General features: G+C 40.4%; 1 protein-coding gene across 1 annotated transcript in view; it reads left to right on the top strand.

The window, feature by feature from the left end:
* LOC133539454 (protein phosphatase 1 regulatory subunit 36) overlaps positions 1 to 15,512 on the top strand; it is a 57,540-nt gene that overhangs the window by 8,869 nt on the left and 33,159 nt on the right. The window contains exons 5-8 of the mRNA XM_061881452.1: positions 1,797 to 1,866; positions 1,941 to 2,030; positions 13,028 to 13,177; positions 13,398 to 13,440. Coding sequence (XP_061737436.1) covers positions 1,797 to 1,866; positions 1,941 to 2,030; positions 13,028 to 13,177; positions 13,398 to 13,440 — 353 coding nt within the window. The remainder of the gene's footprint in view (positions 1 to 1,796; positions 1,867 to 1,940; positions 2,031 to 13,027; positions 13,178 to 13,397; positions 13,441 to 15,512) is intronic.

The following is a 15,512-nucleotide window of genomic DNA, read 5'->3' on the forward strand; positions in this document are numbered from 1 at the left end:
AAGTTCATGCTTAGTTAAGTGTAGTATATATTTGTTATTATTCACCCCTTTATATTATATTATGTGTACATGCATGTATATTGCTGCATATTAATGTGTATATAATTGGATTGTAATGTTCCTCTTTTCTCTATTTGTTTAGACCACACACACACACACACACACACACACACACACACACACACACACACACACACACACACACACACACACACACACACACACACACACACACACACACACACACACACACACACAATTCACATCTACTTTTGAGCAATAAAGATGATTTAAGGATTTTCTGGCCGGAATCTGTCCATCGTGTCCAACTCTAAAAATAACTACTATCCCTTCTTAACAAGCTAGTCCGGTTACTTTTAGACCTCCACCCCAGATCACACCTCACTCCAACCCACTTCTGCAAAGTGGGCTGGCTCAGGGTGGAGGACAGAGTCAAATAACTTGCACTGAGAGTAGTCGATAAAATCCGCTACACTTCCCTGATACCGAAGTACATGTCAAACTACTTCCTTAACGTAAATGATATCCATAACCACAACACCAGGGGGAGCTCCACAAACCACGTTAAACCCAGATTCCGATCTAACAAAGGTCTTAACTTATTCTCTTTCTATGCCACATTAATGTGGAATGCACTCCCAACAGGTGTAAAAGTAAGTGCATCTCTTTCCTCCTTCAAAAGCGCTCTAATACAACACCTCCAGGCAACTTCAACTCTTTACTAATACCCTCCTCCACTCACATCCCATCTCCCCAGATTGTAAATAACCTAATGTAAATAATCAAATGTATTTCTAATGCATATACTTTTTCTTATGCTATCAGAACTCACTATGTTCTCTGCTCGCTGTACATATCCTACTAAGTAAGACCTACACTGTTTCAATGTCCATTTCTCTGTTGATGCAATTGTTGATGACTGAAGTACTGATATCCACCAAACCCTCCTCATCCCACACCCCAAATTGTAAACAATATAAATAATTCAATGTATATACTTTGATGATTAACTTGTGTGATGACTGCATTATGCTGATAGTATATATTTGTACCATGAATTGATTAACAAGTTGAAAAACTTATTGGGGTGTTACCATTTAGTGGTCAATTGTATGGAATATGTACTGAACTGTGCAATCTACTAATACAAGTTTCAATCAATCAATCAAACCAGAAGCTTGTGAATGGCTACCCAATGCTCCTTATTGCAGTGAAACTTGCCAAGGGACATGTAACCATCCATCCATTTCTACCCCTTGTCCCTTTTTGATTGCTGTATGTATACATTTGGTCACATTTTCAGTAGAACCATAATACATTCATAAAAGAACCAAACTTCATGAATGTTTTTTGTGACCAACAAGTATGTGCTCCAATCACTCTATCACAAAAAATGTAGACTTGTAGAAATTATTGGAAACTCCAGACAGACATGACATGATGTCCTTTACATGTGTATGTCAACTTTTGACCACAACTGTAATTATTACACAACTTCCTAAATGTACTTGTTAGTAGTACATCAAAATGTATTATGGTAATACAATTGCTCTTGTTTAAAAGTAACTTTTTCTTTTTAAAACTCATGTTACATGTCAAAATCGGGCTGTTCTAAGGTGGCCAAGCACCAACTCAATTCATTTAAAGTCATTTCAGTGGGAGACTTTGAGGTGAGATACAAGTTTACCAATCAAGCTTGTAAGTTGGGGTACTGCAGTCAATACTCTTAAATGTATACTACGGCTTTTTAACCTGTTTGTGTGCATGTGATCTAGAGGTGGCTGTGGCTTTGCTCCAGGAAAACTACTCACTGCCAATCCCGCTCTACTTCGTGGCGTTACTGAAGTAAGACATTGCATGTTTGGCAATATGATAGCAGCCACTGACGTATTCTAAGTCACACTGTAACTTTTTCCCAGGAAGAAAGAGCTGGATGATGTCCTGACTGCGCTTCTTCTTTATGTTTCTTATTATATTGAGCACAAGAAAGCAGCTCAGCCTTCCTTGTTGTAAGTATATACCGTATTTTCCAGACCATAGAGCGCATCGGATTATAAGGCGCACCACCGATGAATGGTCTATTTTCGATCTTTTTTCTTATATAAGGTGCATCGGATTATAGGGCGAATTAAAGGAGTCATATTTTTTTTAACTTTTTTTCTAAATGTAAAACACTTCCTTGTGGTCTACATAACATGTAATAGTGGTTATTTGGTGAAAATGTTGCAGAGATTATGTTTTACAGACCGTCTTTCTGACAGTCGCTTCCGGATGCGCCATTTTGTGGGCGGTCTTATTTACGTGGCTCACCTTCGGCAGCGTCTTCACCCCGTCATTTTTGTTGTAGCGGTGTAGCGTGCAAGGACGGGAGTGGAAGAAGTGTCAAAAGATGGATCTAACTGTTTTAATAACATTCAGACTTCACTTAAATCAATAACGGAGCAGCATCTCCTCATCCGCAAACAACAACAGGGCCAGAAATGTGACCCGTGAAAAAGCGATCGACCGGAACTCTCTAATAACTAAAGTTCCTTGGGTGAACAATGTAAACTCACTACACCGGTATGTTTTAGCGCTTTCATGGCTAGAGTACTGACAGATTTAAGTAAGAAATTTACACTACTTTATCTTAGAAATGGCAACAGCGGAGGATGAATGTTACATAGCAAGAAGATAGAGAAAAAGAAGAAGCTTATCGACTACGGAGTCGACACGGACTACAAATGCGGAACCACGCAATTTTTCCAGATTTATACAGATCAGCAGGTACCAGAAGGTAAGAAAAGTTGCTTTTGCAATATGTTACGAAACAAAACGCCAGATAATATGTCTTACCTTATACACACACCATAATAATACTCGTATTTTGAAGCACAATACAATCCATCAAGCGGTGCAGCTACATAGCTTACTAAAGTTGTACTAAAACAGTTTGATAGATTTTTTAGTGCCGTGTGTAATATTCTATATTTTCAATGGAACATATAAAATGTTGGTGTTGTTTAGTTGAGTCATATAGCCATCATATTGCAGTCTACTTGTATCTCTTATGTGTGACTGCCATCTACTGGTCACACTAATCATTACACCATGTACCAGATAAAATTGCTTCGAGGTTGGGAGCAAAACCAGAATTCTTTCGTACATTAGGGGCACCCGATTATAAGGCGCACTGTCGAGTTGTGAGAAAAATTTTTTTTTTTGAGTGCGGCTTATAGTCTGGAAAATATGGTAATAAGCAGTTTGCTTGTTGAAAACGCTTATACATTTCTGGTCTTTTTTTAACTGCACATCTGATAGTACACATACAGATTTACTCAAAATGTGTAAGGGCCAATCTCAGGCAATTTTACCTAATTTTTGTACACGGTTCTGAATCAAAGATGACTTATTTGAGTAACAGGAATGAGTTTACCCAGAATTGGCCAATGCAAGGATTATAACCATATGGTAAATATCCCAGCAGGCACAAGACATTGATACAACATTAATAATACATACATGTCCTTTAAAACTGACTTTGGAACAATGTTGCAAAATAGTTGTATTTGTAAATTGAGACAATGTTGATGCCCAACGTTGGATCCACGTTGTTTGCAGGAAAATTACATTGAATAAACGTCGTCAAAAAGCATGTTGTTTCAACGTATTGTTTATGTTGTAGAATATTGGTTGGGAAATGACCAAATTTTAATGGTCAAATCAATGTTAGAACCAAACATTAATTTAACGTTGTCAAAAAGTATGTTGTTTAAAGGGGAACATTATCACAATTTCAGAAGGGTTAAAACCAATAAAAATCAGTTCCCAGTGGTTTATTTTATTTTTCGAAGTTTTTTTTTTAAATTTTACCCATCATGGAATATCCCGAAAAAAGGCTTTAAAGTGCCTGATTTTCGCTATCTGTGAAGCCACCGTCCATTTTCCTGTGTCGTCACACAGTGATACCAACATGGCGGATAGCACAGCAAAATATAGCGACATTAGCTCGGATTCAGACTCGGATTTCAGCGGCTTAAGCGATTCAACAGATTACGCATGTATTGAAACGGATGGTTGGAGTATGGAGGGAGTTAGCGAAAACGAAATTGAAGAAGAAACTCAAGCTATTGAGCGAATAGCTATTGAAGCTATTCGGCGATCACCTTCGATTGAGTGTCGCAGGATGTCCATGCATCTCTGTGCCCTGTTTGCCTTAGTATCGCCGGTAAAATGTGCAGACCAAATGATCGGGACTTTCGCATCTTGTGACACTGGAGCAACTTAAATCCGTCGATTGGTAAGTATAGACAGCGATTTTAAACTAAACAAACAAGTCAATGGCCTTTCAAAATCATGTTTTTATCACCTTCGTCTTTTAGTAAAGGTTAAACCGTTTTTATCTTTTAACCTTTTTGAACAAGTCGTGCATGCTTTTATTTCAAGTGGCCTGGACTACTGCAATGCACTTTATGCTGGCATTAGCCAAAAAGCTCTCCCCCGGTTGCAGTTAGTCCAGAACCTGGCAGCACGACTTTTAACAGGGGCCAGGAAACGCCAGCATATAACCCCAATTCTTCAGCGTTTGCACTGGCTCCGTGTTCATTTTAGAATTGATTTTAAAACATTGCTGTTTGTTTTTAAATCTTTACATGGACTGGCACCTCAATATATCTCGGACCTCATCCAAATTTACATTCCTGCGCGCGCTCTGAGGTCCGAGAGCCAGCTCCAGCTCGTGGTGCCCAAGACCAGACTTAAGACCAGGGGAGACAGGGCCTTCTCTGTGGTCGGCCCTAAGCTCTGGAACACTCTGCCCCTCCATGTTCAAACTGCTTCCACAGTGGAGTGTTTTAAGTCTCGTCTTAAGACCCACTTTTATTCTTTGGCTTTTAACACTACGTGAGTTGTGTGGTCCTCTGTCCTCTGTTGTCCTCTGTGTTTTTTATACACTTTGATTTCTATTTTACTGTTTTAATTGATTTTACCCTTTAAAATAGTTTTTAATCATATTTGTTTTTATATTGTTTTTATTGGTTTTATATTTATTTATTTCTTGTTTTATTCAGTCATTGGTGGAGCATAATATATTTTTATTTTTATTTTTTTATTATTTTATTTTATTTTATTTTTTCTAAAATTGTTTTTAACTTGGCTGTGCAGCACTTTGGAAACGTTATTGTTGTTTAAATGTGCTATATAAATAAAGTGGATTGGATTGTGTTTGTTTGGCATTAAATGTGGGTGGAGAGAAAGGCTGGATGCAAATATAGCTACAAATGTACATACAACTAGCCTAAATAGCATGTTAGCATCGATTAGCATCCCGTGTTAATCAAAGCACACTCCACGTAAGTCAACTTGAATCCGTCCCTGATCGTGTTGTTACACCCTCCGACAACACACCGACGAGGCATGATGTCTCCAAGGTATGAAAAACAGTCGAAAAAATGGAAAATAACAGAGCTGATTAGACTCGATGTTTGTAATGTGTTTGAGAAAATGGCAGACTGACTACCCAGGTGACGTCATCGCTCTGAGAGCGAATAATAGAAAGGCGTTTAATTCACCCATTTAGAGTTCGGAATTCGGTTTAAAAAAAATGTTTTTTTTTCTACAACATCAAAGTATATATTGACACTTACATAGGTCTGCTGATAATGTTCCCCTTTAAACGTTAGGTTTGAGTTGGTCAACCCCAGGACCTAATTCAACAAGTTGTTTTAATGTCTTGTGCCTGCTGGGATGTTGACAATAAGCAGTAAGCACATTAAAGCAATTCAACAACAACAACCTAAATAAAAAAATAACCATCCATCCATCCTATTTCTACCGCTTATTCCCTTCGGGGTCGGGCGGCACTGGAGCTCATCTCAGAAATAACATTAAAGATAATTTAGGTCTGCGATGAGGTGGCGACTTGTTCAGGGTGTACCCCGCCTTCCGCCCGATTGTAGCTGAGATAGGTACCAGCGCCCCCCGCAACCCCAAAGAGAATAAGCGGTAGAAAATGGATGGATGGATGGATGGATGGATGGATGGATGGATGGATGAATAATTTAGGTCGCCAACACGATTGGGCTGAGATTTAAGTCATAGTTGAAATGAAATAAATTGTGTTCTTATCTCCACTATAAAGTTAAAATTTGAATGACAATAAAAGGAATTCTAAGTCTAAATATCATGCCATTCATGGCAAGGATCTGAATGATGCAATTTCCTGTGGACCATGTGACTTGTGGAATATTTGAAATTTTTCAGTGATCAAAATGATCATACATTTGTACTGGACACAAAAAGCATGTATATACATATAATTTGAGCTTTTCAGGTGCAATACATAAAAAGAGAGGTGTGCAACAAGTATGTGTTCTATTCCCATCCTTGTTTAATATCTACACTGAACAAATATTTAAATGCATTGAAAATCAACTTTTCCTCTACAGAGGGGCCCGAGGCCCACTCAAATACCATTGCTTACAGCCCTACTGAAACCCACTATTACCCACCACGCAGTCTGATAGTTTATATATCAATGATGAAATATTAACATTGCAACACATGCCAATACGGCCTTTTTAGTTTACTAAATTACAATTTTAAATTTCCCGGGAGTTTCATCTTCGAAACGTCGTGTAATGATGACGTGTACGCAAGACGTCACGGGTTTTTAGGAAAAATGAGTGCTGCACACACACACAGCTAAAAGTTGTCTGCTTAAACGGCATAATTACACAGTATTTTGGACATCTGTGTTGCTGAATCTTTTGCAATTTGTTCAATTAATATTGGAGAAGTCACAGTAGAAAGATGGAATTGGGAAACTTTAGGCTTTAGCCACACAAACACACGGTGATTCCTTGTTTAAAATTACTGGAGGTAAAACTTTCCTATGGATCAGAGCGCGGTCAAGCGAACATGAATCAAGACAAAATGTCAACCAGCAGGTTTCGGTGAGAAAATCGTGGTTAAAAAGTCAGTTTTTACCAAAGAAAAGCTGAGCCTGTGCCGTCCATAACTGCAATCGACTCCCCTGAGACACTGCGCGTCAAGACACCCGTCAAACACAAATCTTTCATCCTCGCTCAAATTAATGGGTAAATTGTCGTTTTCTCGGTCTGAAAAGCTCTTTTTGTTGGAGGCTCCCATTAAAAACAATGTGAATATGTGAGGTGCCATCACACGGGTGACGTCATCGTCTGCGACTTCGGGTAGAGGCAGGGCATTTCTCTACCGAAAGTTGCAAACTTTATCGTGGATGTTCTCTATTAAATCCTTTCAGCAAAAATATGGCAGTATCGCGAAATGATCAAGTATGACACATAGAATGGACCTGCTATCCCCGTTTGAATAAGAAAATCTCATTTCAGTAGGCCTTTAATTAGTAATCCAACTCTTAATTTTTTTTTTATTCATTAATCATATCCAACCTAATTACAGTTTAATAGGGAAAACCTTGTCAAATGACATGAAACCATGTGTTAATAACCAAAAATATTTGTGGATGTTGCCCCCCAGTGGGTTCTTTGGACCACTAAGCATCGACATGACAGCCCGGTTCAGGTTCACAACACAGTTTTATTTTGCAACAAGTCTGTGGGTTGCTTTTCAACAATTGTCTTTTGTCCCTCTCACTCTCGCTCGCGCTCTTGCTCCAGCTCCAACAACGTCTTTCTTCCCGGCTACTGCTGATACAGAGTGACAGGTGATTAGATAACAAGGCCCAGGTGGTCCATTTATGCACCTGCCGCTGACTTCGAGGCCAGTCCTGGCACACCCCGTTCCGCTGCAGGCCCACAGGCCACGCCCCCCTCCACAATATTATTGCGGCGTAATCTAATGTATTGCGAAAGAAGAGACTCATAAAAACGGATACAAAGTAAACACATACAGTTATGCTGCGCTAAAATAAATACATTTCTAATTAGATTAATAAATATTATTATTATTAATAATAATAATATTATAAGTAAACATAATACGTTTCTTAAATAAACTGTCAATAACATTTAAGTCCAGCTTCACCATAATATTTGTGCTTAAGAAACTACTCAAAGAAAATTAGCTTTGGACTTCTTCTGTTTGTTTGACATTGTCTATACTGCCACAAGTGGTGGAAAAGTACATTACAACTGAGTATCACCGCGGCCCATACAGACCACAGCTGAGAAACGGATATTTTTTGGTGGCCTTCTTAGGGACATTTGTGGAATACAAAACACAGAACCGTGTATAGAGAGAGTATGGTCATCTCAATTTCAAAGTTGGTAGCCAATCGGAGAGATTATGGCCAAAGGATCTCCTAAATCAGGGGTCGGCAACCCACGGTTCCGGAGCCGCATGCGGCTCTTTGACCACTCTGTGGTGGCTCATCTGCTAAATTGCCGACCCCAACGATTATTCCAGGAGGTTTCCGGATTTTAGTGCCTCTCTCAGAAATCACCCGGGGAAATAATTCTCCAATTTTCACCTGAAATTCAATATTGAGGGTGTGCAGTGATGGCAATGCCTTTAACCCTCTCTACAAAATGTCGTCGCGCCCGCTTTTACACCACGCGATCTACGTGCCGGCTGGTCACATTTTCCATTCAGCCCGAAAGTGACTGCAACGCATACTTAGTCAACAGCCATACAGGTTACACTGAGGGTTATGAAATAAACAACTTTAACACTCTTACTAATATGCGCCACACTGTGAACCCACACCAAACAAGAATGACAAACCCATTTCCGGAGAACATCGGCACTGTAACACAACATAAACACAACAGAACAAATACCCAGAATCCCATGCATCCCTAACTTTTCCGGGCTACATTATGCACCCCTACCAGCGGAAAATTCCGCCAACAACGCCCACCTCAACCGACGCACGGAGGGTGTTGGGGGATTTGGTGCTAGGGGGGGGGGTGTATAATGTAGCCCGGAAGAGTATGGATGCATGGGATTCTGGGTATTTGTTATTTTGTGTTTATGTTGTGTTACAGTGCCGATGTTCTCTCGAAATGTGTTTGTCATTCTGGTTTGGGGTGGGTTCACAGTGTGGCGCAAATTAGTAACATTGTTAAATTTGTTTAAACGGGCACTCTCAGTGTGAGCTGTAAGGCTGTTAAACAAGTATGCCTTGCAATCATATGTGTGCGTCTGCAGAAGCCTCATACAACATGTGACTGGGCTGACAAGTTGTTTGAACGTGTTGTAGAGGGCGCCAAAGGCAGCGCCCTCATAGGATGCTCTTATTATTGTTGTTCGAGGGAAATTCGGCAAACATTCGTGAGAATAGTTGAGCCGACATTCGGTAGTCTCTCGGAATATTGGGGAGGGATGGCAAGTGTGATGGTGTCAAGCGGCTTTCATATAGAACTTGCGGGCCCAATTATCATTAAATTTTCATATTAAGGTGTGGGCCGCGTGTCTGAGACCCCTGGTTTATACATAGCACAAAGTACAAAAAACTCTGTATGCAGTGTTATTTCATTTTACATTTCTAAAGAGTTTTGTGCCTCCCATTGTTTTCTTTATTTTGTGAAACGGGTCAAAATGGCTCTTGGGTGGTAAAGGTTGCCGACCCCAGTCTTAAATGTTTGGTCAAAAGCCCCTCACGAGACTACAGAGCACCATGTTTGCTTCCAACTTCATAACCGTGTTGGCCATACTCTCCCTATTGTTAAGAAACACTGAGTTAGCGTAGCAAAACCGAGAAAAAACATATGAAAATAATTTAAGAGTACATTTTTACTTTTTTCTTTCTAATTAAGTAAGGTTGAGATAAGAAGAAATATAATTTTGTAAGAAATGATTGTATTTCATGGTGAAGTCTAATATGAAGTAGGGCGAGGCAACAAATGCCATTTTGTCCGTGTTCAGGGTAGTTTGAATGAATATCATAAGTTGTGCAGCACTCTTAAGGTATGCACGGCACCGATTAGGTGGAATGGCCCATCTCTTTGCAAATCACATTTCCCTTATCATCCCTCCTACTCCTACAGACACGTAAAGAGAAACTAGAAATATGGTATGTACCATATTGTAACTGTATGTGTGACGATTCCTCACTTCATTTCTGTTTGTGCTTCCTTGTTTTGTGTTTATTTCCTATCACTGCTCTTATTTTGTTTCCATTTCTTGCTTGTCCCACTGAGCGGCGTTTTCCCCTCACCTGCTGTTGTTGATTGGCAGCCAGTCCACACCTGGTGCCATCCATCCATCCATACAGCCATCTTCTTCGGCTTATCTGCGGTCGGGTCGCGGGGGCAGCAGCCTAAGCAGGGAAGCCCAGACTTTCCTCTCCCCAGTCACTTCGTCCAGCTCTTCCCGGGGGATCCCGAGGCGTTCCCAGGCCAGCCGGGAGACATAGTCTACCCAACGTGTTCTGGGTTGTAGTGGAAAGGTCCGGGACTTAACTGCAAACAAAGTGGTTTTAGTACAAAAGTTTTATTAACCCAATATCAAAAAGTACAGATTGGATTGAGTTGCAGATAGCATCCATCGAAGGATCCAGAGTCAAAACGAACACATGCAAATCATAATTCTTCTCTTGGTGCTTGGCTTTTTTATATGACTCCTCCTGGGTCAGGGTCGAGTTGTTTTTGCCACTTCGGCACCACCCTAATCGAGGATCTCTTAGTCATAACAAATAGTCGTAACAATTTTCAGAATGTTCACCGTGCTCACAAACTGAACTTTACCCAATATATATCCCTTGGTTCTGAATAGAAAAAAAGAATAAGCAGACCTCTTAGCCTTTTTGACAGATCTTCAAATATGGTATAAATTAATCAAAATAAAGTCAGAAATTCCACTACAGGGTGTTCCCCGTTGCCTCATGCCGGTCGAACATGCCCTAAACACCTCGGGTGGCATCTTGACCAAATGCCCGTACCAACTCATCTGGTTACTCTTCATGTGGAGGAACAGCAGCTTTACTTTGAGCTCCTCCTGGATGGCCGCTTGTACCCATGATCTTATCCTTTCGGTTATAACCCAAAGGTCATGACCATAGGTGAGGATGGGAATGTAGATCGACCGGTAAATTGAGAGCTTTGCCTTCCGGCTCAGCTCCCTCTTCACCACAACGGATCGATACAGCGTCCGCATTACTGAAGACGCTGCACCGATCCGCCTGTCGATCCAAAGATCCACTCTTCCCTCACTCGTGAACAAGACTCCGAGGTACTTGAACTCCTCCACTTGGGGCAGGGTCTCCTCCCCAACCCGGAGATGGCACTACACCCTTTTCCGGGCGAGAACCATGGACTCGGACTTGGAGGTGCTGATTCTCATCCCAGTCGCTTCACACTGGGCTGCGAACTGATCCAGTGAGTGCTGAAGATCCTGGCCAGATGAAGCCATCAGGACCACATCATCTGCAAAAAGCAGAGACCTAATCCTGCAGCCACTATGAATTTACTTTTAATTGATTAATGTGGACCCCGACTTAAACAAGTTGAAAATCTTATTCGGGTGTTACCATTTAGTGGTCAATTGTACGGAATATGTACTGTACTGTGCAATCTACTAATAAAAGTTGTAATAAAAAAAAAAAAAAAAAACAGATCCCCTCAACGCCTTGACTACGCCTAGAAATTCTGTCCATAAAAGTTATGAACAGAATCGGTGACAAAGGGCAGCCTAGGCGGAGTTGATTGGCAGCTGGTGCCAATCAACATAAATCTATTTATGCCTGTCTCGCGCATTCCTCAGTGCTCGAGGATGGATTTATGTTTGTTGAACTGTTACATGCAAGACTGCTTTCTCCTCTGTTTAATTGTATTAAAATCATCTTACCTGATCGTCACTCTCCTGGTTCCTGCATCTTGGGGTCACAATACTGCAGCAGTGCGAGTGCCTAACCGTATGCATGTTCGAAATAAACCAGTGCCATAACCCAGCGGTTCTCAAACTTTTTTCACCAAGTACCACATCAGAAAACACATGGCTCTCCAGGTACCACCATAATGACCACCATTAAAATACAGTAGCGTATTAGGCCTAAATACTAATTAAAAACAAAGCATTAATATTTTCAGCCACTGTAACATTACTCACAGTTTGAACAGTAACACTGTGTTTGAATATTCAATCGGACACTGGACAGACCCCGCTTACCAATAATGGTATGCATACCACAGTTTGAGAATCTCTGCCATAACCCTAACAGATGTTGTTTTTACTTAAACTACACTGATGGATGGCACCTAATTTAGTTGCTCATGGTAATAAAATGATTCTATTCTATAGTGATTATAGATCGCACAGGCAGTTTTTTGATGTTCTGTCTCCCAGGGTATCCGCGGATCCTTAAAAAGTCTTAAAAAGTCTTGAATTCATGTATCTAAAATAAGGCCTTAAAAAGTATTACATTTATTAGAAATTCCTAAAATGGTCTTAAATTCAGTACTCAATGGTTTTGAATTGTCGGGCCAGTTTTTTTTTTTTTCGGGGCACGTCTTTGAGTAAAAGTGAGTGATCCCAGCTCACTCATTTTTTCTTTGTATCTCTCAAAGAGATACAAAGAAAAAATGAGTGAGCTGAAAAAATAGAGAACAGCCAGCTGAAGCTCAACTGAGGCTCATTTGAGTTTGTGTTCAGTGTTTTGTTGTTGATGTTATAATATTGTTTTGCACTATTATTGCACTATTATTGACCAAATGTAATTTATTTTTACCCTCACCTCGGTTATTATGTTTTTACTGGCGTTGGTGTTGGTTTGTTTGTTTTGGATGTCAAAGTTTTTGGATCTCTCAAGATTTTTGATAAGCTGTTTAGCAGAGTGGTGCTTATTAGTTTGTTTATTAATACACATTCAAAAAGTAAACTTGACTGATTGTCATTGAGGTTGTAGTACAGTGGGATCCCCAACCATCGCTTATATTTATAGATTTTTTATTATTTTTTTCGGTCTTAAATTTAATTCAAGGTGGCATTAAAAGGGTCTTAAAACATCTTAAATTTGACTTGCTGAAACCTGCAGATACCCTGTCTCCACCATAATAATCACTGCCCTCTTTCACTATACATTTGCTAGTTTGGAGACAAACACTGATCGTCAGAAGGTGGCAAAGATCCAGGCTAAAAAGGAGATTGCCCAGAGGATACTGGCTGTCCATTACTTCAGTCTGATCATGGACCTGGTTCTGGCTCGAGGCATGCAGCATTCGCACACAGCATTTCAGAAGTAAGATGAGATGTTTTTTTTTCATTGCTTTTGCTTCTTGTTGTCTGTACAGTAGTTGCCTTTGAGTTTTAATAGCAGTCATTGTTGGGATCTCAATATGGGCAGTTATCTGGTCTTTTACAAGAAAATCTATATTTGATCCCAAGGTAGCCGTCTAACAAGTGCTGGTTTATGTTGTCATTTCATAACAACAAATCATGTTATTTGTGCGTCTGTCCAGGGGCCAGATGGGAGTGAGCAAAAATGAATGGCTTCTGCATGCGGTAGGTGTACTTCAGTCATCCTCTACAAAAATAACAACAAACTAATGAATGCAATTTTTTAAGCACATACAGGCAGTTCTCTTCTTATGAGGTCTTGTTATGACACACTCCCATGAATTATTACACACTGTGCATAAAGAAAAACACAGAGAGAATTACCCTATTTTCCAGACTATAAGCTCCTACTGTTTTTCCACGCTTCGAACCCAGAAGCTTATAAAACGGTGCGGCTCATTTATGTTTTTTTCTATGCCAGGGGTCGGCAACCTTTACCACTCAAAGAGCCATTTTGGCCCGTTTCACAAATTAATGAAGACAAATCATTCTCGCGAATATCTGCTGGTGATCACCCATGTAACAGTAATAAGGGCGTTCCATGAAGCCATTGCCTTTGACGCCTTCTACAACATGTACAGAAAGCTTGCCAGTCCAGTAACATGTTGTATGTGGCTTTTGCAGATACACGTACACGACTGCAAAGCATACTGGGTGACACAAAGTACACTGAAGGTTGTGATATAAACAATTTTAACACTCTTACTAATATGCACCACACTGTGAACCCACACCAAACAAAAATGACAAACACATTTCTGGAGAACATCCGCACTGTAACACATTATAAACGCAACAAAACAATTACCCAGAATGCTATTCATCCATGACTCTTTCAGGCTAGATTATACACCCCGCTAGCACCAAAACCTGCTTTCCCCCCACCTTCCGTGCGTCGGTTGAGGTGGGCGGGGGTGTATAATATAGTCAGGAATAGTCATGGATGCAAAGGATTCTGGGTATTTGTTGTGTTGCGTTTATGTTGTCCCGAAATGTGTTTGTCATTCTTGTTTGGTGTGGGTTCACAGTGTGGAGCATATTAGTAAGAGTGTTAAATTTGTTTATATCACAACCTTCAGTGTACTCTGTGTCACCCAGTATGCCTTGCAGTCGTGTACGTGTATCTGCGGAAGCCACATACAACATGTTGCTGGACTGGCAAGATGTCTGTACATGTTGTAAAAGGCTTTAAAGGCAATGGCTTCATGGCACGCCCTTATTACTGTTATATGGGTGACCACCAGCGGTTATTCGGGAGAACGGTTCCGGCTCCCATTGTCTTCTTTATTTTGTGAAACGTGTCAAAATGTAGAGGGCGCTAAAAGTAAAGGCTTCACGGCACGCCCTCAATATTGTTGTCCGAGTGAAAATCGAAGAATGTTGACCCCGGGTGATATCCGGAAGAGGTTTCGAGAACCGGAATCCCCCCGTAACAATCGGGGGAGGGGTTGGCGATTGTGCAGCTGAGCCACATCAGAGTGGTCAAAGAGCCGCATGCGGCTCCGGGGCCGCGGGTTGCCGACCCCTGTTCTACGCTAACTGCCATATTGTTTGGTATTAAACTTTTTTTTTTCATATTACACCGACAAAGACATTGAAAAGGTGTTATGTTGTTTGTGCTATGGTGCGGGTTGAAAAAGTACTTCCTGGCTCGTTCCTTGAACTGGGAGTATTTATTGACAGCGTTTTTGCTTGAAATAATTTTTCACTCGTCACTCCAAGCAATGTTTGTAAGTTTTACAATATAACTAAACCAATTTTACGTAACTGTCCCATGTGTGATGTTTCTAGGTGTGTTTTCATGCATATTTGTATGTGCTATTGTAATGTAATCAAGCCAGCGTTGTTAGCATTAGCGAATAGGCTAACAGGTTTATAAATGTCTGTGTCAGTGTTATCAACTTACAATGGCGTTCAATTTGTTTTGTTTAAACTTTTGTAAATTCACCAGAATGTCACCGTGGCGTTATTGAGTCTGTTTAGCTATTTGGAGAGCTAACTTCCACAGCTAATGGGTCCATGATTTCTGTTTTGTTAGCCTTTTTACTTCCGTGGTACAGGCACTGTTTGAAAAACAGGTATGTAAATAAACATCGACAACGTTCCTTCATACTGGTATATATCTGTGGCTTTTAGTCCGGTACGGCTAATATATGTAAAATATTTATCCATCCACCCATTTTCTACCGCTTGTCCCTTTTGGGTTTGCCGGTAGTGCTGGAGCCTATCTCAGCTGC

This window comes from Nerophis ophidion, linkage group LG21 (assembly GCF_033978795.1).
Source record: "Nerophis ophidion isolate RoL-2023_Sa linkage group LG21, RoL_Noph_v1.0, whole genome shotgun sequence".
Taxonomy (NCBI): Eukaryota; Metazoa; Chordata; class Actinopteri; order Syngnathiformes; family Syngnathidae; genus Nerophis; species Nerophis ophidion.